The sequence below is a fragment of the Crocodylus porosus genome, unplaced genomic scaffold (assembly GCF_001723895.1).
Source record: "Crocodylus porosus isolate Cpor-Errol unplaced genomic scaffold, CroPor_comp1, whole genome shotgun sequence".
Classification (NCBI taxonomy): domain Eukaryota; kingdom Metazoa; phylum Chordata; order Crocodylia; family Crocodylidae; genus Crocodylus; species Crocodylus porosus.
Window position 1 is genome coordinate 2020523 of NW_017728943.1, and position 21906 is coordinate 2042428.

General features: G+C 42.7%; 2 protein-coding genes across 3 annotated transcripts in view; one reads left to right on the forward strand and one right to left on the reverse strand.

Annotated features, from left to right (window-relative positions):
• KAT7 (lysine acetyltransferase 7) overlaps positions 1–7821 on the forward strand; it is a 15875-nt gene extending 8054 nt beyond the window's left edge. The window contains exons 9-15 of the mRNA XM_019548424.1: positions 1042–1233; positions 1600–1689; positions 2527–2667; positions 3020–3113; positions 4127–4273; positions 5306–5412; positions 5989–7821. Coding sequence (XP_019403969.1) covers positions 1042–1233; positions 1600–1689; positions 2527–2667; positions 3020–3113; positions 4127–4273; positions 5306–5412; positions 5989–6090 — 873 coding nt within the window. The 3' untranslated portion in view covers positions 6091–7821. The remainder of the gene's footprint in view (positions 1–1041; positions 1234–1599; positions 1690–2526; positions 2668–3019; positions 3114–4126; positions 4274–5305; positions 5413–5988) is intronic.
• A 1362-nt stretch (positions 7822–9183) lies between these two features.
• On the reverse strand, positions 9184–17210 carry LOC109318934 (protachykinin-1-like). Of its 2 annotated transcripts, XR_002103350.1 has the most exons (5): positions 17192–17210; positions 16803–16868; positions 13843–13942; positions 10613–10666; positions 9184–9449 (listed from the first exon to the last, which is right to left on the reverse strand). XR_002103350.1 is itself a non-coding variant. In XM_019548426.1 (4 exons), the coding sequence occupies exons 1-4, from the start codon at positions 16926–16928 to the stop codon at positions 9397–9399; spliced, it is 333 nt and encodes a 110-aa protein (XP_019403971.1). In that variant the 5' UTR covers positions 16929–17185; the 3' UTR covers positions 9184–9396. The 2 variants fall into 2 exon arrangements, 1 of the variants encoding a protein (XP_019403971.1); XM_019548426.1 differs by lacking the exon at positions 17192–17210 and having other exon boundaries at positions 16803–17185.
• Between the last annotated feature and the right edge of the window lie 4696 nt (positions 17211–21906).

Sequence of the window (21906 nt, forward strand, 5' to 3'; positions counted from 1 at the left end):
CCTGCCTGCACCCACCCCAATTGCAACCCTGGCCCAGCTCCACTGCCAGGAAGAGGCTGGCACAGCTCCTGGCCCCAGCCCACAGTGGGCAGCCTGCCCTTGCCCCATGCAGAAATCTGGGAGGCATGTGCCCCCTGTGCCCCCCCTGGGGTGCTCACACAGTGATGGGAGCTGCTACCTGCCCACCCCACAAACATGCTGCCTGCAGCTCTATCCTGCATGCCACCTTGCCCTAGCTGGACAGAGACCCAGCCCCATGCCTTCCCTCATCATGGGGGGCCTTGATGTGCTGCCCCCCCCCCCAACTTACTGGCTAGACTGCATATCAGCTACTGGGTTGGTATTGGCCAGTATGCCTGGTTAATAATCAACCATCAGTATCAGCCAAAAGAATCTTCATTGGTGCGCCCCTACTTCAAATACAAGATATTTTTTTCAGGCCTGAGGAGAGTGTCAGTATAGTAGTATATTGCTAAGGGCTTGTACCTCTCATCCCAAAAGTTGACCTCAGAAGCAATTCTGATGGTTTGGAGCTAACTGCACATGAACAACCACAACGAAAAATGCCCCTTTCCATGTAGGCAAGGAAGAAATATTGCTTTGAAATAGACGATGTAAAGTGGAGGACCCCACTGTTGGAACGCTGCTTTTGCAGCCCCTATTCAAGTTGCACCTGCTTGGGTCAATTCTGAAGACCTTATTGGATGAAAGGAAAGTTTGATTACTGCGTAGTGTCCCGATTAAACTGATTTGCAAACTGGAGTTTGAAAGAAGGTGAAGAAAGTGGATGCTTATTGAGGGATGGAATGTAATTGGTGTAAGCTCATCTAGTGTAAAAGTCTGAAGAACCTTCTAGTGTCCAACTATGAGAAGCATGTTTAGATATTTTCCATCCCCTAGCCTAGCTTGACAAAAACTTCTTGGGGATCTTCCTTCTGTGTAGAGTCTCTGAAAGAAATTCTGAAGCAGGAAAATAAGTGGGGTGTATGCATGTGTGTGTTTTTTCTGTTTAATTAATCTCCTACTTCTTCCCCTATTTAGGAAAAGTTGCGGCTTCAGGGGCAGATCACAGAAGGCAGTAATATGATTAAAACAATCGCCTTTGGCCGCTATGAGTTGGATACCTGGTACCATTCTCCCTATCCAGAGGAGTATGCTCGACTGGGGCGTCTCTACATGTGTGAGTTCTGTCTCAAGTACATGAAGAGCCAGACAATACTACGTAGGCATATGGTAAGGCCTGGTTGGTAGTTATCTAATTACTGAGACAGATGTTGAACTCATGTTGGTGTCATTTCAAAAGACAAAGTGCCTGTGTGCTTCAGTAGTCCATCTGTTAGCCTGCCCTCCTAAGTTGAGAAGACTTTGCAGTTTTGAAAGGAAGACCATTTTTATGACATTGTCTTGATCTCTGGGCTAGCTGGATGACCCTTGTGGAATAGAAGCCGAGGCTTGCAGTCTAATTTATTGTAGTTGAGCAGGATTGAATGTTCCTGCTAAGAGCATTTATTCTGCATGTAGCTATTGTTACACTACCTGTCCTTAGAACATCTGATGGAGATGTAATATTACCGTAACTTTAATATCATTCTCCTGCAGGCAAAATGTGTGTGGAAACATCCGCCAGGTGATGAAATTTACCGCAAAGGCTCCATATCAGTTTTTGAAGTAGATGGGAAAAAGAACAAGGTAACTAATTGTGATGATAGATCAGTCTCGATTCTGAAGATCACCACTCATATGCACTGTGCATGTCAGTGCCTTGTACTGAAGGGAAGCAGGAGATATGGTACTCTTTGATACCCAGAGGGGTGTCAGAATTTGTCCTGTCCTTTCTTGCAGTGCTGGCAATTTTATTATTGTGCGTATGACGATTGTCTGTCTGCGCCTGCCTTGTGGTGTCGGTTCAGTTTTCTCCCCGTCCTCTGGTTTATGTACCATTATTGGCAGAGTAGCCTTTGAGTTGTAGATCAGGCTCCCTTTCTGAAGATGAATAAGAAGCCTCCATGCTTGGTCTCTGTGGATCAGCACTGTCCAGGTTTTATTTGCTGGGAATGCTCTAAACCAGTGATGTTCAACCTTCTGGCCCCATAGATTGGATGAGGGCATGGGGATGGCTCATGGGCTGGATAATGTGACCCCATGGGCCAGAGATTGAGCGCTAATACCCTAAACATCATTATAGTATTACAGGAGTATAGAGTATGCTAGCTTCTTGCTGGTTAGAGCCTCTACTGTTGAATGGGAGGAGTAGGGCACTAGCATTAGCAGATACAGCTGTGACTTGATTAGTGGCAGGGTTTCTCTGAAATGGCTACCCATGATTTGTCCCAGAGGACCTGCCTAATTTACGTATAAACTGGGAATTTGGGTATTTGTTGTTATGCCTCAGTGATGTAGTTTTGAGAATGTGTGTTAACAACAGATGTGCTTCATTTTATTGCAATTCCCATACTTTCAAAAGTGGGATTCTCATTGATGCTGCATCCTGACAGCCCAAACATGTAACTGTCCCCTTGCTTCTAGATCTACTGCCAAAACCTGTGTCTGCTGGCGAAGCTTTTCTTGGACCACAAAACTCTCTACTATGACGTTGAACCCTTTCTCTTCTATGTCATGACAGAAGCTGACAACACTGGCTGTCACCTGATAGGATATTTCTCCAAGGTTAGTTGAAATACAATACTAATATTTCATTGGAATAGATTTTAAGACTAAGGTCATCAGCATGAACTCTCGTGTCTACGTGCAAGTCCCAGCCTTCAAAGGGCAGGCATAAAATATGAGCTCTTCCTGGAAGCAAAGCTAAATTACAAAAAGCTGTAAGATATTTTGTTAGGATACCTTCATGGCCATGTTGTTGTTTAATGGCTAATAAAAAAAAACAAACTTGAAGCCACTTTGATGTCAGGAAGATGTTCACTGCATGTTGTCAATGTACCCTGATCATGGTATACTTGTTGCTTGCATGGATCTTTTGTATGGATCTGATAGACTTTCTCTATGTTCTTGCTTCCAGGAGAAGAATTCTTTCCTCAACTACAATGTATCTTGCATCCTGACGATGCCTCAGTACATGAGGCAGGGTTATGGCAAAATGCTCATTGACTTTAGTAAGTATAGGGGGAAAATTATGGAAGAATCCTTCAAAAGCATCTGCACTGAGGCATACTGTCTTCAGGAGGTCAGATGTTCTGTCCGACCTTCAGGAGCAGAGATGCACAAATCTTTAGGATATGATCAGTTAAAGGAAAGCTTGCACATACTGCATCAGTCCCCCAAGCTTCCAGGATAGTTCTTTGTCACAAGCTTTTGCACGTACATTTGCCGGTAGGTTTGTTGAACAAACACATTAAAAACAGCTGATCAAGGGAGGAGGGGTCTATAGCAGTAGTACTCAACCCCCAGGGCTGTATCATCTGACCCACAGGTCTAGAAATCTGGTGACAGAGAAGTGGTGGCAGCATTAATTGCAGTAACTCCCCGCTGGCAAGTTTCTCAGCCTGTGGAGAGCACCACAGGCCAAATGACAGAGCCCTTTGTGCCCGTTTGTGCAGGGTTGGTCTATGGCTGGTTCCAGTGTCTGGAGATAGGCCAAGGCTGGCCTGCAGCCGGATCTGACTGGGTCCGCATGCTGGATCTCACCCATAGACTGACCCCACTTGTGAACCAGCCCTGTGTTCCTCATCCAGCTTGTTGCAGGGCTGGAAGGCTTAGCACCACTATAGCATAGTTCAGATGCAGGTGGTGTCACTCCCCTAGAAGAGAATTTGGGCCAACAAAATCTCCATGTTTGCCTCTTGTAGCTCTTTCCAAGTATATCTCAGATGGGACTGATGTTAAGTCAGCAGAATTCACTGGATGTCATAATAGCTGTACATCAGCAAACTGGCTGCAGTTAATTTGTTTCAGTGAGAATGGATTTTGGACCTGCTTTTTTCCAGTGGTGCATGGAAGAGCATTGTTCAGGAGACTTTTGTTATCCCCAAGAGTCTAATTCTTAGTGAACTGGTATAATGCTTATTGTGTTGCTTTTGGGGCATCATTATTGTTATAATAGTGTATAGTAGTGATAGATGTAAGGAAATCTCATTGTATTTGAGCAATTATGTTGTTTTCCTCACAGGCTATTTGCTGTCCAAAGTGGAAGAGAAAGTTGGCTCCCCAGAGCGCCCTCTGTCTGACTTGGGCCTTATCAGCTACCGTAGTTACTGGAAGGAAGTTCTTCTTCGTTACTTGCATAACTTCCAAGGCAAAGAGATCTCAATTAAAGGTGAGGTCTGGTTCTAAATGAGTTTGCAGTAAATTTGTTCAAAAAGTTTTGGTGCCTCTTCTCAATCCTCTTTCCCAAATCTGTGGCAACTGATGTTTGGTCAATTTTCTCCTTCAGAAGCAAGTTGCTAGAAGTGGAAATGGTAACATCTAGAATGCAACTGGTTGGGCTTTACTCTGCTGTCTGAGCCCACAACCATCTTTAAGCCCAGGCTTGGTTTTGAAGACTTATAAAGCATCCTTAAATAAATGCATTTTTATTTATAATAAAAAAAAAAAAAGAATGAGCAATTAGATTGAAGCTCCAGTTTCAAGTTAATGCCATTCTAAATAGGTCCTGCACATGTCTCCATAAAGAGCAAGATTGAGACTGGCCAGTGAGTCCCACATTCAAAGTGTTACACTTACGGACCTATGCACATCTAGATATGCATACAGCAGACACATGGACTGCTGCGTAACTCATGTCCACGTATTCAGAATGCAGCCTTTTTATTGCTCCATTATCCAGCATAAGTGATCGGTATTTTCTCAGTTCAGAAGGTGGCATGCAACAGCTGTTTCATTGCAGAGAGGTTTCCACGCTTAAAATATTCAGAATATGTAGATGTCTGTTGGAGTTCTTGCCAGTCCTTTGGCATCTGAGGTTCTTTCAGCAGTTTCCCCCCAATTAAGTATCTCTGCTTCTCTGTAAGAGAGATTCCTGTTTCACAGATGAGGAAACAGGTATGGAAGTGATATGACTTTAAGTATGCCAACAGCAGATACAAAAGGACTCCTGGTGGCTAGTAGCTGCCCTTACTACTACATATTCTGCCTCTATAATCATTGTTGGCCATGTTGAACCTGCTAGATAAGTTTTAGTATCAAACTTAAAAAATTGGTGTACATGAAGTATTTTCTGAGTATAATTGAGGGATTATGTATAAAACTTGTCACTTAACTGAGCAGTGGTAGGCTGCTTCAGTCTTAAAGGAATACCAAGATGATTTTTTTGCTTCTCTTTCAAATAGATTGTGTTACTGTCTTGCAGAAATCAGCCAGGAGACAGCAGTGAACCCTGTTGACATTGTTAGCACTCTGCAGGCACTCCAGATGCTCAAGTACTGGAAGGGAAAACACCTGGTCTTAAAGAGACAGGTAAGGTTGCTGTGTGTTTTTGTTTTGTTTTCCTGATGATCAGACATGCCCTTTAGCTTTCTTACAGCTTAGCTCTCTCTGATATTATAATATCCCATAGACCTCCATGTAGGCTTTTCTTGCGTGTTGATTATAGAAGGGAATATTCTAATTCTGAAGGATAACACAGTACCTGATGAAGTCTGAGGTCTGTTTCCAGGCTGGTTCTTGAGTAGCATAGAAACCTGCTGTGTTTTTTACTCTTCTCTGCTATTTCTAACATAGAATCACATTGATCATCTTAAGTAGATTGTAAATCCCCAAACACTAGTCATTTCCCTTCTCTGCTGTTATTTATATCCTTCTTCCTAGGGCTTGTCCTACTGCTGAAGATAGCCTGATCTGTGTTTATCAGAGATTCCTAGACAGCCATGTGGACTGTTCTATTTATGTAGTGAGGTGACATCATCTGGTGGTGCTAAGCAGACAGTGGGCAGTTTATGTTCAGTGCTGGACTTGCATGTTTGTCATCCCATGGCTTGTTTTCTTTTATTGAAGACTTTGGTTTAACCTGCCCTTTCATGCTCTCTTCCTCAGGATCTGATTGATGAATGGATAGCCAAAGAGGCAAAAAGATCGAACAGCAATAAGATAATGGATCCCAGCTGTTTGAAATGGACCCCTCCTAAGGGAACTTAACTACCTGCTACTCCCGAAGTCAATGAACCCCAGCAGTAGGAAATACCCTAGGGATCTCTGTTGTATCTGTTGCTGTTGTGATTGGCTGGTACAGTACCCTCCAGGAAGATCAGTTCCCCTTGGTACTGTTCTGGCCCAGACCTTTTGTGCACACCGCAGACGCTGGTTCTGAGGAACTTATGTTTCGGCCTCAATGAGGTTGCAAGGATTGGATCTGTATAGGACCCAAATGAAGCTACTAGCAAAACTGGCCCAAGGAGTTCTGATATCTGGTACTGTACCTGTCCAGTCACTGGTTCTACCCTCACGTTCTTATTCCAATGAGGTTGTGTTGTGTCCTATAATCTGTCTCTTCCTTCCTGAAGGCTCCTTGCCCTCTGAGTAATGAACGTGACCACTTCTGTGGCCTTTGAACAAGGTCTAATGCTTGATTGGGAAAAATGTGTAAGTGCATCCAAACAGGTTTACCAACACATTGCCATTGCACTCATGTTAGCATTTTAAACTAGACCTGACTGATAGACTGCCTGGTCCCAGGTATCAATTATTTTCAAGGAGATAGTAAGCCACTTATTTAAGCAGTGCTTCCCACTTAATGTAGCAGTCTTACTTAAAATAACAAATTGTAAATGGTGCTGTACATTCTGAAGCTTTCACAATTTCCATCTGTTACCATTAATGTTATTATTCAGGAGTCAAGATTCATAGTGTAAGGCACCAGGATTTGATATGCTTTCACAAAATAGCCCTCAGTGAGCTCCATTCAGGTTAGCACAGTACCATGTCAATTGCCCAGTCTTCCTAAGTCAGGTGTCTGTTTAGCCTCTTGTGGAGTTGATGGCTTCCTTTACACACGCACGCGCGTGTAGACATTCTCCCCAAAAGAGTTTTTCCTTGAATGGTAGCTTTTCTTTTGGAAATCTTTTCTTTCCATATACTAAGATAATAAAATGTTAATTTTGAAAGGATTTTTGTTAACCTTGTCCAAACTGCCACAGAAAGTACAATGCAGTATCATCAGTCTTTGGATTGCCTATGGCATACATTTTGTGCATTAATGGCAGCTCCAGCTAGCTGTGTGGATGGTTTGCTTCTCTGAAGTGCACCCTGTTTGTCTTTGTAAAACAAAAATGCTTTTTTACCCCCCTGTTCCCTAACCATCATCACCAAAAAAAAATACCCTCTGCAAACTGGCTTTCAAGTATAACCACTGTCCTCTAGCCACAAGTCTTCTGTCTCTCCAATATGATTAATAGGGAGGGGACAGGCATGGGGTGAGTGATGGCAGCATAATATGGTGCCCATTTCAGTTAGATCCTTTCAGTGTTTTTTTTTTTTTTTTTTTTCATTGAGTAGTGTCTGAACTAAAGCATTTACAGTGTACTGGTAGGTAGGGGCTATTTCTTATTAACCACTGATCCTTCCCAGTGTGGAGAAGTTCTCTGGTCCCTCTCCTGGTTGGCTGTGCCTCTTTTTGTCCCCTTAAAAATGTTATCTCAGTACAATGTATTTGTCTGTTTGGGCATTACTGAGGATTGTTGTCACATGTCATTGGCTCCTGTATTGTAGCTGAAGACAAATGCTCTTGAAACTATCTGGCTGGGTGGATTTTTTTTTGTGGGGGTAGGGAAGAAGGCTGTTCTTGAAAAGAAGCTGAACCCAGTTTCCCTGATGTGGTAGAATGTGCTACTCCTGTATATCTACTTCTCAATAAAGCATGTTCTCTGCTCAGTTTATGCCTTCCTTTTTGTTGTTCTGTAGGGGGGAGGGTTATGTTGGCTTTTGCAGTTGAGCACAGTTGTCTTTACCATCCTAGAGAGAGAGAAACTAATTTTGATGCCCTTATGTTGTCAGGTGTAGTGAGGACTGAAGCAGACTTTGGATCAACTATGATAGATAATACATGATACAGGACATTTTTCATTTAGAATTGATTCTGGAGTGGATATTGGTGTAAAGAACAAAATAATTCTGGCAGGCAGAGGAGCAGCCTAAAGACTGTACTTGGAATTCACATATTTAATATAAAATCAGGACTGGTGCTGCCCTCCCAAAGTTCTTGAAAAAAGGAATGAGCTGCTCTAAGAAGTGATGATCCTAAAATTTAGCCTTTGATCTTGCTGTGCTTGCATGACCAGGCCTGCTTCTTTCTGCACTGTGTGAGAATTTGGGGTAGTGAAGTCTTTGTCTTTTGAAGATCAAAAGTGTGGGGATTTCAATACAGACCTCAAAGATTTTGAGCCTTTGCTACAATTTCTGACTCAAACTAGAACCTAATCAAAGTGTGCTGGCTGCATCTCTATAGATGGTCCCAGTGGGGAGCAAGTAGAGTTGAGTTCCTTCAACTCTGCTTGGGATGAACATCTCTGCACTTAGTCTGTATTGCCATTGGGAGCCAGTAGCTTTTCATCAGCTAATCCATGGAGAGGAAAGCAACAGTTTGAGGAGGAAAGCTTTGATCAGCAAGGAGAATATATGAGACCTTGATGATTAGTGCACTGCCAAATAGTTGTGCTGTCATTGCTTTCTCCAGCCTTAGAGAGTAATGAAACATCCTGCACCAGTGACGTGTAATGCTGCTGCCATAGAAAACAAGCATCACAGAACACGATCAGTCTCTTGTCTGATCCAAAGGGCTAACTGAATTTTGTAGACAGACAGCTGTAAGGACGCTGCCTGTGTGGCCTGCATAGTGCTAGTCACACAGTAGACACTTCTCAAATAATGCATCTAAACGGAGGTGAAGAGCTACAAAGAGTTAAAATAATGGTGCAGTTGTGTAACAGCTGGCTCCCTACATCAGGTTATTACCAGAATTATTTAAGAAGCCTGCAAAGTGAGCTTTTCCTTCCTATGTTCCAATTTTAATAAATGATAAAGCCTGAGATTTACATGAAGAAATTCTAGAAATCCTGAAAAATGATTTGGTGAGGAAATAAAGATATCTGGGGTTAACAAACCCTAGGAGTACATGGGTGGGGTAGCTTGTGTTGTCTATAGTGATGCGGGGAGAAGAAAGATGCTAACTCAACCTGCTCATCTGATTTTTGGCCCCCCCCCACCAAAAAAAAAAAAAAAAAAGAAAGCTCTGACTCCACAGCAACAACCATACATTTATACATGGCAGCAGTTCGAAAAAGAGACAGCAGCAAGGAGAAGGGGGGCATGTGGCATGAATGTATTTCTCTCCTAATAATGCATCTGATGTTGCATGTTCAGGGTGTGTGTAGAAATGAGCAGGCATAATTACTGTAAGCTAGAGCTTGTGAAGGAATGGAGCAGGTGTTGGTCACAGTAAGTGTCATGCTATGGCTCCCACATAGGATGTGGCTGGCTGCTGTCCCAGTCTTGCGTTGTCTCTGTAACAGAAGGAGGGAAATCCATGTGAAGAAAGTCTTTTTGCGGTAGTTCATGTAATGCATGTATTACTTGGATTCCATTATCTTCTCTTCTGATCAGAACCAAAGGACTGCCCACTGTAAGAATAGCCTTTAGTTAGGTACTAGGCATTGGGAAACCTGGGCTCAGTCTGTAGCTTTACTCCACAGTTCCTTTATCACCTTGGGCAAGTTACAGTTTCTCTCTAGGCTTAGTTTCCCATCTGCAAAACTGCATTCCTTTTTTCCTATCCATTATTGGTCTTATCTATTGGAATTAAAAAGTCTTGTGGCAAGGATAATCTCTATGTAGTTGTATAGTGTCTGGCATGTTGTACTAAGCATCTGGCAGAAGGCAGGATAGATTTACACCTTTTAGACTGACTAAATTGGAGATTCATAATTTCATAAGCAGCAGCTGAATTCATCGGATGTTAGGAAAAGACTCCTAAGCCTCCGGGCCTCAAATAGCTTTCTTTTCTGCTCCAGAATTAAGTAGGGTACAAAGGCAGAAAATAGTGAGGTAAATATTGATCTCTTCCCAAAACTATAACAAGCTACATCTTTGAAATACTCTATAGAAAATAAAGAACCTCTTTATTGGAGGAACGTGGAAGGAAAGGGATGAAGGCTCAAATAATGATGTACAATAGTTATGCTTAATTTTTAGGTTATAGCCACATATCCTTAAAGTGGGAAATAGCCTTTTCTCATGTCCTGATCTTTGGGAATTGATAACTTTTGTTTAACTGCTACATTTTTTTGGGTAAGAAAATAGGATGGAATTCCCAAGTTCACTAATACATTTCATGTGGCTGATTACTTCTTCCGATGTAACTGTTAAAAGCCATTTGTATGTTTTGATAAATGGCTAAGAGGAAAGCTTTGCAGGTGAAGGGAGTGGAGGTGATGTGCAAGAGTGTTTAATGAAAACTCTGTGGTGAAAAGTAGAATCAGTGAAATGGTGATACAGCTGTGGGGAGGACTAAGCTACAAACATATAGGTATAAATGCCATCTAAACAGCATCAAAATCAGTAAGTGTGTTAGCAGTAAGCAAGGTTCTTGTACCCGTTAGAGCTGCTGAATTATATAGTACGTGCAGGGGGAAGATGTGGGAGAAGTATTAAGTGCAAGTTCACCCACCTCTGCTGGAGGATCTTCGGCCCATAAGTCCTATGAACATCTCTCCTTGATGCCCTAGCATATTAAAGAAAGGAAAATGTTGTCAGAGGCAGAGTAGAGTGGCTCCATGCCTGGGACAGCTGCAGCGCATGGGTCAGTGCCAACTGTGGTGCACATTGTGGCAATGCAGTCAGCTGCCACTGCGGTGGTGAGTATATTTGGAGTCCTTTACCCCCTCCCCCCCAAAAGCTGTTGTCCCAGGTGCCCCCCTCAGTTATGCTACTGGGTTGTCAGAGGTTTATAGAAGTAAAATGGAAACTGTTGTAGTTAGGAAGATAAGAATGGGACACATCTACATTCCTGCAACTGAAACAGAGGTTTGTCACTTCAGTCTCTGGCACATCCGGTGTATGCAGTTTTTGTACTAATGTAACTACTGTATTTTCTCTCTCTCTCACTTTTCCCCAAATTACCCCAAATTGAGGCATGTGTTGGGGGGGTAATGTCTTAAGTGGGGAAACTCATTTTCTGTTCAGAATAGAAGGAAGCACCCTCCCCCCCACCTTTGATTCTTTCTCTAGCCAAAATTTAAAATCAGCTGTGGGAGTCAATTGAATTAATGGCTCATTGTCATTACTCTTTACAGGTGTTAATGACTCTCTCCCCTGTAAATCAAGGTCACTAATCAAGCTGACTTTTCTTGTGGCAATTTTGCTCTCTGCTAGCTACTCCTGCTCTCTCCTCCTATTCACAGACTGTTTTTTAGCTTTTCAAATTCTTAGATCCACCCATGAAGACCAGTCTTCAATAGCAACTAAAGATTTAGAGCTTCTGGCTAAGTAGGAAAGGGAGGGTGAATGAGCTGGAGATTAGGTTCTGTCTCACTTTTATAAAGCCATAACTCTGGAATAATCTTATTTCTTCACTCTGCCTTTTCAAAAAACAAGGCAAAAGTCTCATTCAGGGGCATGTGGGATGGGAGAAAAAATACAGTATTTTGGTGAGAGAGGACTGACTCTTCTGCTAAGATGCAAAAGCAATAGAGCCTCTAGAGAATTGTGGCTGCAGTTATCCTGGCATAAAACACTTCTGTATTAGCACAAATTATTCCTGGAAGTGTAAATTCCTAGGAATTCCTACAGGAATAAGCTATACTGGTGTACCACTTATGCTGGTATAGCTGTACTCATACTGGTGATAGTTGATTGTTACTGCTATAACATAACTAGACTTGCTTTCAAACAGATATATTTAAAACGGTATGAAAACTGCTTAGGCACACCCCTGCTATGTGGTTTTATGTCTATGCTATTATGACCCTCAGCCCATGACCAAACACCCACGTTTAGAAGTCTACAGAGCTGCAGTAATTTGGGCCTTAAGTCACAAGCCTGGAGGTGGAATCCTAGCTACTCTGCTGCTAAACAAGGATCGTCTCTTAAACTGAAATATGTGGACTGGAAAGAATTGAGCGTTCCTGATCAGAGCTGGGACTGAGGGCCCAGAGGTAGGTGCTAAGGGTAATCAACGCAAACCAAGATTCTTTGGGGCAAGATAGCTCCAATAAAGGATTCAAGACCTATACACATCCTCCTCCTGTTCTGAGAGAGAAATTTTTTAAGAATGTGAGCATAAGACTGTGAACTAGGAAACTTTGAGTTCAAATGTCAGTTTTTCCTGTGATGGTGGCAGTGGGCAAGTCATTTCATCTCCCTGCCTTAGTTTCCCTGCCTATAAAATACATCTTGAGTATTGTATTTCACTGTGGTTTTTGTCTATTTCAATGAATCTCACTAGTGGCATTTCTCCACTCCTTGGAAACAGCTTACTGCCCAGACTCCCAGTAGAACTTGGGGGTGAGAGTGCTGATCTACCATTTTGGGGAATAGTGGCAGGTGACAATGCAAACTGTACTTCCCACCCACCTCTCTGTTGTGGGGGGACGGTGAGTGGGAGTGCTTGGTCAGCATGTACCACTGAGCTCTAAAAGCAGAGACAAAAACAAACAAGCAAACAAAACCACTCATGCCCTGTTGGCAGTCTTTGGCACCCCTGTAACAAGGAAAGAAATTGGTTGGACTCTGCTGCCTCGTTCTTTTCCGTGTACTTGGCTATACAAAGTTAGACATGGTTAATGTATTTTGCTTAGATTTCTGCCTGTATTCAGGACGAATGTACAAAGTTGCATGTTATCACTGCGATGGTATTTCCTTTTGGGTGGGCCTTTGGTATTGCCTGGGAAGAAGCAGTAGCTTAAACTACATTGGTGGTGGGGGGGATAGCTACATGAAAATTTTACTGCACTGTAGACTAATCAGTTGTGCAGTAAATATCTTGCCATCTACACGTGTGTCTCTAATAGTTGGGAGTAAATTAATTTACTCCCAAGCAGTGCATGTGTAAACACTGCCCTGGCTGGCTGGGGCATGTGCTTCAGTGCAGGGGATGCCTGCTGACTAGCCCTTCACTGAAGCACCCTCATGCCCCAGCCAGCCCCTCTACAGCATGTTGAGCCCAGGGGAGCAGCTCTGAGCTGGCAGGCTGACCCCTGCCTGGGCCTCCTGCCAGCTGAGGCGGCTCCAACCTGGCTCAATGTGCTACGCTCTTGGGCGTATGTTCAAATGGCATCAAACTCCAGAGTTCATTGCTTTGTATTAATTGCACATGTATACAAGCCCTGTATTCTCTAGTTTTAGCCTCTTTGTGTTGAGACAAGCAGGAGCTAGTCTTGCTGGATAGGCAGTACTTTGCAGGGAAGGATCTGTTATTTCTCAGAATGGCTGTTTGATCTAGTAATCTGAGCAAAGGACTGGGAGATAGGAAAGCTGTTCTGCTCTTGCTGCTAACACCAGTTATTCTGCTTCTCTGAGCTCTGGTTTCTCTATATATAAAATGAGGATAACAGTATATACATTACTTTCTGATTATAAGTACAATTATTATGAGACCATGGATCCTTTGGTGACTGGCACTGAATCTCAGTTAAAGCTCAGGAAATGCTCTTATGGAATCATAAAGTGGTTGTCACAAAGCAGGTCAAAAGTGAGGGGAAAAAATCAGGAATGTTGGCTGTTTTCATGCTGAAGCCCTAGAAGTCCCTTTTTTCTAAAAGTACCTCCCCACCCAAAAACAAAACAAAAAACCCAGCTTCCTGAAGAAGGACAAATGCTAAGTATTTGCTATCGTAGGAGTTTGCATGCATTGCTCTGGTTGTCTGCACAAGGGTTGATTCCTGTAAGCATTGCACTTACCACTAGCCCGTTTTCCCATCAGGCCATAGAAGTGCTGGAATTTTCCCCTTTTCAGCAGCTTTGCAAAGCGCTGGAGTGGGCTGCTTTGCAGGTCCTCACTCTAAAAACAAAAAGAAAAATCCTATGGTAGAAGCAGAAATCCCCTCCCTACTGTTAGCAAGGGACAGAGAGCTAAGAGCACTGAAAGTAAAATAGGTAAGAGATGCCAAACTGGTTGAGCCACTCTAGTTGTTTTTTTCACATGTGGATACTAATATGTATGGTAACTTAATAGGGCATCAAAAGATGCATCTTGACATTTGTGCCCCCTGACAGTTAATTTCCATAGCTGTGCTTAGACTGCTGATGTCTCAATCCATCACTCTGCCAAAATAATTCCATGCTGATTCCTGCAACTAGATAATCCAGGCTACGAAATGCCTGTGCATAGCTGGATAATGTTAAGCAGCCCATGATAGTTAATAATAATACAACAGATAATGGCAAAGAGTGATCTTCATTTCTACTCTTTTAAGTCTTCATGAGACAAACAGCTGTCTGGTATATTTATGGCAAGAAGATATAAAAAAGATACTGCATGTGAATTCAGTTTTTCACTGTCCTGTATTATGCAGAGTGGTATGCACACATGAAAAAATGCATACTAAGACCAAGGTACAAAGCAATGAAGAGACATGTTAGCAAATATACAGAGTTCAGGACAATAGAGAACCAGGTTCCGTCTGTGCACTGAGAGTCATACAGTGTGGGACAGAGCAAGTGTGTCAGTTTTGGTTTTAAATACCCTCAAAATTCAACTTCTCCTTCATTGCCAGAGATAAGATGCATCTATACTAAAAAATGTCATGAGTCAGATTCTCAAATAGATTCATAGAAATCAGGAATGTGTGTTTTAATGCTAACTTCAGGCCCTGGGACTCTTATAACAGTTAGGTTAGTGTTTGGTTAGGGTGATATGTTAAGAAAAATATATTAAGAAAATAATCGCCAAATATTGAAACATCAATAAGCCTTCCTTATTTGGGGTATATACTAACCTCTAACTGATGGAGGGGGGAAGGTGTTAGGAAGAAAATTTCCCTGGGGAGAAATTATCCTGTAAGTGGCTGTTGCAAGATTACTTCTATTACTTTCAGAGGTAAGGGCCTAGACAGTGCTGATCAGTATGGCTTTTCTTGTGAATTATTACAACAACATAGTCATAAACTGAATAGACTACATACCTAATTCTGTCTATCCATCGCAAGTTTGCTAATATGCATTGCATTTATAGGAGAGTGTCTAGTCACTCTAAAGACAGAGTGGATATAGCTCATTAATCTACGGAGCAAGAGAGAATGAGAATACCAGTTCTTTCCATTCTTCCTCTCCTGACTGCAGCACCTGGCTTCTGAGTGCAATATGAAACCTTTTCAGTACAGTGTTCTTCCTGCTTCAGTGAAAGTGCTGTTACCTGTGAGTAGCCCTTGGAAAGGACACAATAGAGGACCCTCAGCAAACAGGCATTGGTTTGCCTCAGGATGTTAGGAAAATTGAATTTAGTGTATTTAACTAATGAGGGTATAGACGAGCTGATTGTCATGGCTGATGAGCTGGTCATTTCAGACGAGCCCTTCTCTTCAAATTCTCTGAAGTCTTAATTTTGAGGAAGAACTTTTTCAGCCTTGCTGACCAACTGTATAGGTGCACCTAAAAGAGTCAAGCTTTTGACCAGCTTCCAAAGAACTTGGATTTAATCTGGCCGTTGTATAAATGGATCCAATTCTATGGACTTCACTGCCCACTTTGTCTGCTATACCAAGTCTCAGATTTGCTTTAGCAAAAGTCTGTCCCTAAACCAAGGAGTCTTGCAATTCTGCTTTTCCATGGGTGGATGGTTCTCTATTAGATGTACTTATCCCAGTGAATGACAGAATTATTTGAAGGGCAGTTAAAATCAGAAAAAATATGATAAAAATGATATGCTGCCATTCTACATTTTTCTTTCAGCACCTTTCTAGTCATAGCTTACGAATCATACAGTGAGTTTTCAAACTGCTGTGGCTGTCAACTCCTGAGAACTGAGACACCAAGCCATGCTCCGGTGGTGCTGCAACTGGTGATTAGGACATAAGACTGGGAATCAGGACTCTTAGGTGCTATTTATTCCCAGCTCTGCTGCTGCCTTTTGTGTGGGGCCTGAGAAAGTCCTTCCCCCCTTTGTACCTCCAGTTCACCATTTGTAAAGTAAAAATTGATATCATTACTATATGTAAATACTTCAAGAACTGAAAATGAAAAGCACTTTATAAGAGCTAAATATAGTTATCACCAGCAATAAAATATGCATTGGGAGCTCTGCATGTGAGGTTAGATGCTGCTACACAGGACAACAGATTCTCACTTGCTGTCCCTTAACAGCTCTGGTTAATAATAGTGATAGTGAGCTGAGCATCTAAGACTTAAATATGGAACTTTTTTTTAAAAACACAGCCTTTTTCTGCATGCAAGTGCACTTTAAAATGGATTAGCTGTATAGAAATGTGAAATATCCTTTTAAAACAACCTCCTGGCATCCCATTTTAATGCATCTATTGCTGTAAAATAGAGGCAGCAGCAGGGTTGTTGTTAGGTGTCTTTTCCCTTCCAGAAATAATTCCTTACACATACAGTTTTAATAATGCGAACTTGAACTGAATTCACTTTACCTGTCTGGTCCTGGTTTTCCCATCTATACTGTGCAGATAATTAACTTCCTTCCCTTCTGCCTTTGCCAATTATGGTATGAGTATGGACTTTGAAGGGATCAGGTGCTTGAAGTTCAAAGCATTGTTACTAGTTCTTCATTATCCATCTTTACAAAAGTTAAATCAGGTGGTGTTCAAATACTGGAATAACATATTTGCTAAGCCAGAAATTGCATTAAAACACCCTCCCAGCCTTCCAAGTTATCGGTAAGATGAAGAACAAGTCAAAGTTACCTTCATGGATGTGGCTGTCCAAGGCTCTTCCTCCGAACTGCGTGCTGTTTCTTTAAAACAGAAAATCTGTGAACACAGAAAAATCAGTAGGAAAAGAACCTTAATGTTTTCCATAGTTCTTGACATAGAGCTTTGTCTAATTCTTTATTGATTAATAGTTTGTTTTTTAAATGGATCTGAGTTCAGTGAGAGAAGATTCTTCCCCCCTCTGCTGGACCAGTTTATATTGGAATATTTTTTCTTTGTCACTTCTGTCTAATAGCTATGCTGTAATTCATTGAGATCAGGTATGTATCAATTTCACCAAGAAACTAGCTCCCTAACTCCGCTTCTGTTTTTTCCTGTTCTTCCTCTGCCGTATCAGAGTCCTAGATCCTTTTTCCTTGTACCCAAATCTGAGCTCTGTCTCCTTTATTTATCCAGCCTTCTCAAAGGGACTTGCTTCCCCCAATCCAATTAGTCAACAGCTACTCTTATGAGGTACAAAAGTACCCAATGGTTCAAGAGTAAAAATCTGAGAAGGAGGGCTTTGTAGAGGAGAAGGAGGGATGATTTCTACTCCCCTTTTCCTCTGGTTATTGATTCCCTCAGTTTCCATCAGTGAACCTCAAGGCAGACCACCTGTGCTGCATAGGGAAACCATTCCATTGTTCCTTCTTAAAGACTTCTGAAAACAATTGATTTGGATTTAGAAAGTGCATATTACTTAATTTTCTCCCCAGCCTCCTAATTCATTTTGATGAAGTTTGCACATTCCCTCTGCACATGAAAAATGAACAGCCAAAGCTGTGCCTGCATTTTAGGAAGTGTGTGCATACATGTAAGAATACATATATATCTACATATGCAAGCCACGTTATCTGCTTGGGGTTTTATTCAAATTGATGCTCTGTTCATGTGGGGTTCCAAGTCTTCTCTTTTGCAGGAATTCAACAATTTAGCACTTCATCTTCAGTGCTAACTGCTATTTTATCCTTCTTTCTTCCATCCAGTTCATTCTCATCATGAGGGATAGCACCCTCCTTTAAGTGAGGAATTGGTATGTTGGGACTCTGCTCTGAAATCACACTGAGCACAATCAGCAATGGCTTTACAGTGAGTCAATTTGACTGTACAGCTGAACCACAGAGGCACGTCTGATTAAATCTGTCAAGCATTTCTTCCAGCTGCTGATTTCCTCCTCTGTTCATAAACACAATATTTTTCTTCCGCCTTTAAAAATAAAACAAGCAAGTGTCTTCAAACTAGCTGATATATATAGGGACAACCAAGCAGGCACAACCTGATTGCTTCAGGGCTCCTTACCCACCCCACAAAAATGTTCATTTGGCCAATTGTGTAATATTAGCCAGTATGGGGAAAATGGTTCATTTGCTGCTTCCTCAGGTACGAGCCATTGTTGAAGAAAGGGTACTAGTCTATGTGGACCTTTTTACTGCCCTCCTTTAGTAAATTTTATATTTTTTATTAGCTCACTTAACCATGTACATCAGTTGTGGTGTAGAAGTCCTACATTTCCTCTGTGACCTCAATAGTGCATTTTCACATGCCTGAATGGCTTCTGCCAGTAGCGTAACAGGGGTGGGTGACTGGGGCATTCTCCCCAGGCATTGACTTAGAGGGGACACAAGAATGGCAGCTGCTACTAAAGTCAGCCCAGCACCTACTGCTGCCTGTGCTGCCCACTGCGAAGACCCTGGCAATGAATATTAAGCGTCAGTCCCATTTTCTTGTATGCCTTGTTAAAGACATCGGTGATTATCCAAAGGTCTACTTCCGAGTGAACACATACTACAGCATCATTAGCATACTGGAGCTCAGTGATTGAGGTCAGGGTGGTCTTGGTTTTGGCTCAGAGTCAGCTGAGATGAAACGGCTCCCCATCCATTTGGTAGTTTAGCTTCACTCTGACTAGAAGCTTGCTGGTGGTCAGATGTAGCATTGCAGTAAGGAATATTGAGAAGAATGTTGGAGCAATAAGACAGCCTTGCTTAACTCCCATTTTAATCTCAAAGAGATCGTGATAGATCCATTATTGAAAACCACCCATCTCACACCATCACACCATCAAAGTGGGGAAAGAATGGTGACAAATTTCAGTGGATATCTGTACTTCAGAATGATCTTCCACAGCACTTCTAGGTTGACAGAGTCTAAGGCTTTTGTAAGGTCAAAGGTGGCCATGTAGAGATGTTTATGTTGTTCCTGGCATTTTTCCCACATCTGGCAAGCAGTGAAGATCATGTCAGTTGTGCCTCTTGATGCCCTAAACTAGGGGTGGGCAAAATGTGGCCGGGGGGCTGGATGCAGCCCGCCAGGCCATTCTAACCGGCCCTCAGGGCCCTTAAAAAATTTAGAAAATTAATATTGATCAGCCCTGCCTCTCATGCGGTCATCGGTGGCTTGCCGAAACTCAGTAAGCAACCCTCTGCCCAAAATAATTGCCTGCCCCTGCCCTAAACCCACACTGAGATTGCAGGAAGAACTCTTCAGCAAGTGGAACAAGACTGTTCAGGAAGGTTCTTGCAATGATCTTTCCTGTGGTGGACAGCAAGACAAGCCCTCTGTAATATACAATTTTGGACTTGCCTCCTTTCTTGAAGATTTTCGCAATCATGGCATCCCTGAGGTCATCTGGGATTTCCTCATCATTCCAGATCCTGAAGCTGAGGGCATGGAGATGTGATGTGAACTCCTCTCCCCCCTGCTTAAAGATTTTGGCGGTGATTCCCTCAGCTCCAGGTTCCTTGTCATTCTTCATCTGCTTGATGGCTTTCCTCACCTCATTAAGGGTTGGAGGGATTCTGAGATGGTTTCTGACTGGGTGTTGTGGGATGGAGTTAGCAGCTCTTGTCAACAACAGTCTCTACTGAGAAGGTCTTCAAAATGATCCTTCCAATGGGCATTGATGGCTCCCCTTTCCTTGATCAGGTCTCCTCCATCTTTAGTTCTCAAGGGAATTAGTTCCTGAATGCTTGGACCATAGCTGACTTTGGTGGCACTGAAAGAACTGCACATATTGTGGCTGTCAGTGAGATACTGAATCTTCCTTTGCCTTGTCTTTCCATCATTAGTTCTTCATATCGCAGATCCTTCTTTGGACCTCTGCCTTAGCTTGTCGATGATTCAGTTTCTTTTGCTTGGAGTTGATGTCATTCTGTCGAGCGCAAAAGGCCTTGCACTTGTGGTCAATCAACTCTTGGATTTCCCAGTCAGCAAGCTCTTAATGAGAAGTCCTTAGCTCTGGTAATTCAGATTCACGGTAAGACTCTGGAGATCACTGAGTGTTTCCTGTACTTCAGAAGCCATCTCTCACAGAAGGCTCACATTGATGAAGAAATCCAACATCACCTCAAATTATACAAGTGCAACCTTCAGATGTCTGAGGAAACAGGCATTTGAAGATCACCACATGAGATCTGAAGCCAAGCTTCTGGTTTATTAAGCAGTCATGATCCTCACCTTACTGTACGGAGCTGAGATGTGGACAATGTACAGGATATACCTCAAATAGCTGGAGAAGTACCATCAGTGCTGCCTGCGGAAGATCCTTCGAATCCAGTGTGTAAACATGCACCAACATTAGCGTTCTCTTGCAAGCAAATGCCACAAGCGTTGAGGCAATGATCATCCAACATCAACTTAGCTGAGCCAGCAACATTATCTGGATATCCAGATTCCCAAAGTAAGTTTTATTCTTCCAGCTTAGTCAAGCCGTACACTCGAGAAGGGCAGAGAGAACACTTCAAGGACATCCTTAAGGCACACTTGAAAAAATGCAACATCAATATCAGCTAGTGGGAGATTTGCCCAGGACTGCTCCAAAAGGAGGAAGAGTCTGCTGCAAAATTCTCATGGCTTTGAAATCTTACGATGACAAGAGGAGCTGGAAAAAGGAGAGTGGCAGAAACAGCAGGTCCTGGACCAAATCAAGAACTCAGAACCACTCATCCTACACAGAAACATGTACCTGAGCTGCAACAGAGTCTTTTGATCCTGAATAAACCTCATTGTCTTATATGTAGCTCTGAAGATGACAAATCATGGAAGACAATCATCCTCAACTGTGAGGGATTGCCAATTGATAATGGACCCTCATAGTTATGGCTCTGGCTTCTGCATTTCAATTGCAGTCTGACTTCCTTCTGACCCTCCCAGGCACTAATTTTTATAGCATCTTGCCAAACCAAAATCCCTGAGAAAGAATTAATAGTGGTGCAGCACTTAACTAAAACTTCCCCTTCTGTAGTTTACAAGAATCTCTCATTGCTAGGGATCTACACAACTTAAGGAGATGGCTGTCTGATTTCATGGGCAGACCATGAAGCCAGCTACCATTTTTGAAGGTTTATTGTGGTGGGGCCCCCCTACACCTCTGGTTGGGCAGGGCACCCTGGTGGCGCTGCCCCTGTCACTTATTGATGGAGAGGGCTGTCCATCATGTGGCCTCACCCCTCGCTGCTCATTTGGCAGAGAGGAGTGTGCTGCACAACAGGCAGCCCTCCCAGCCAACCAGTGGTGAGGGGCAGGGTTGGCAGCTGTCTTGCTAGCCACCCTTCCTGCTGGCAACCCCCCTCCCTTCTTCCCTCGAGCGGGCCTCAGTGGCTGGGAGGCAGCATTTTATTTTTAGTAAGTTTTTTTTTCCTCTGCAGATTTTGTGATTTCTGCAAAACCCCCGCAATCACAATTTCAGACTGACATGGCTACGTCTGCTAAATATCTTGCCAGCAGGGAGAGGGAACGAACTGAAAAGCGAGGCCTTGACCCACCATTCTCCATGGCTGACTTCATGCACTGTGTAGGAGGAATTTTTAAAAATCTTCATTGAAAATAACAGCACTCTGAAATGGAGTGAGATTAGGAAGAATTAGGTTGATATTCAGTAAAAATCCTTCACAGTTTCCTTAATCGTCTATGGTATAAAGCACTTCAGTAATGTTTTTCTACCACAGAAAAGATTTTGCCTTGTCGAGGACCTGGGAAATCAGGCCTACTGGGTTCTACTCGTTAATTTGCTGTGCAGCCTCAGGCCATGCCTACGTTAGGAGCACGTTCCTGGTCTAGAACATTTTTTCCAACTATTTAGTTGGTCTAATAAAAGATA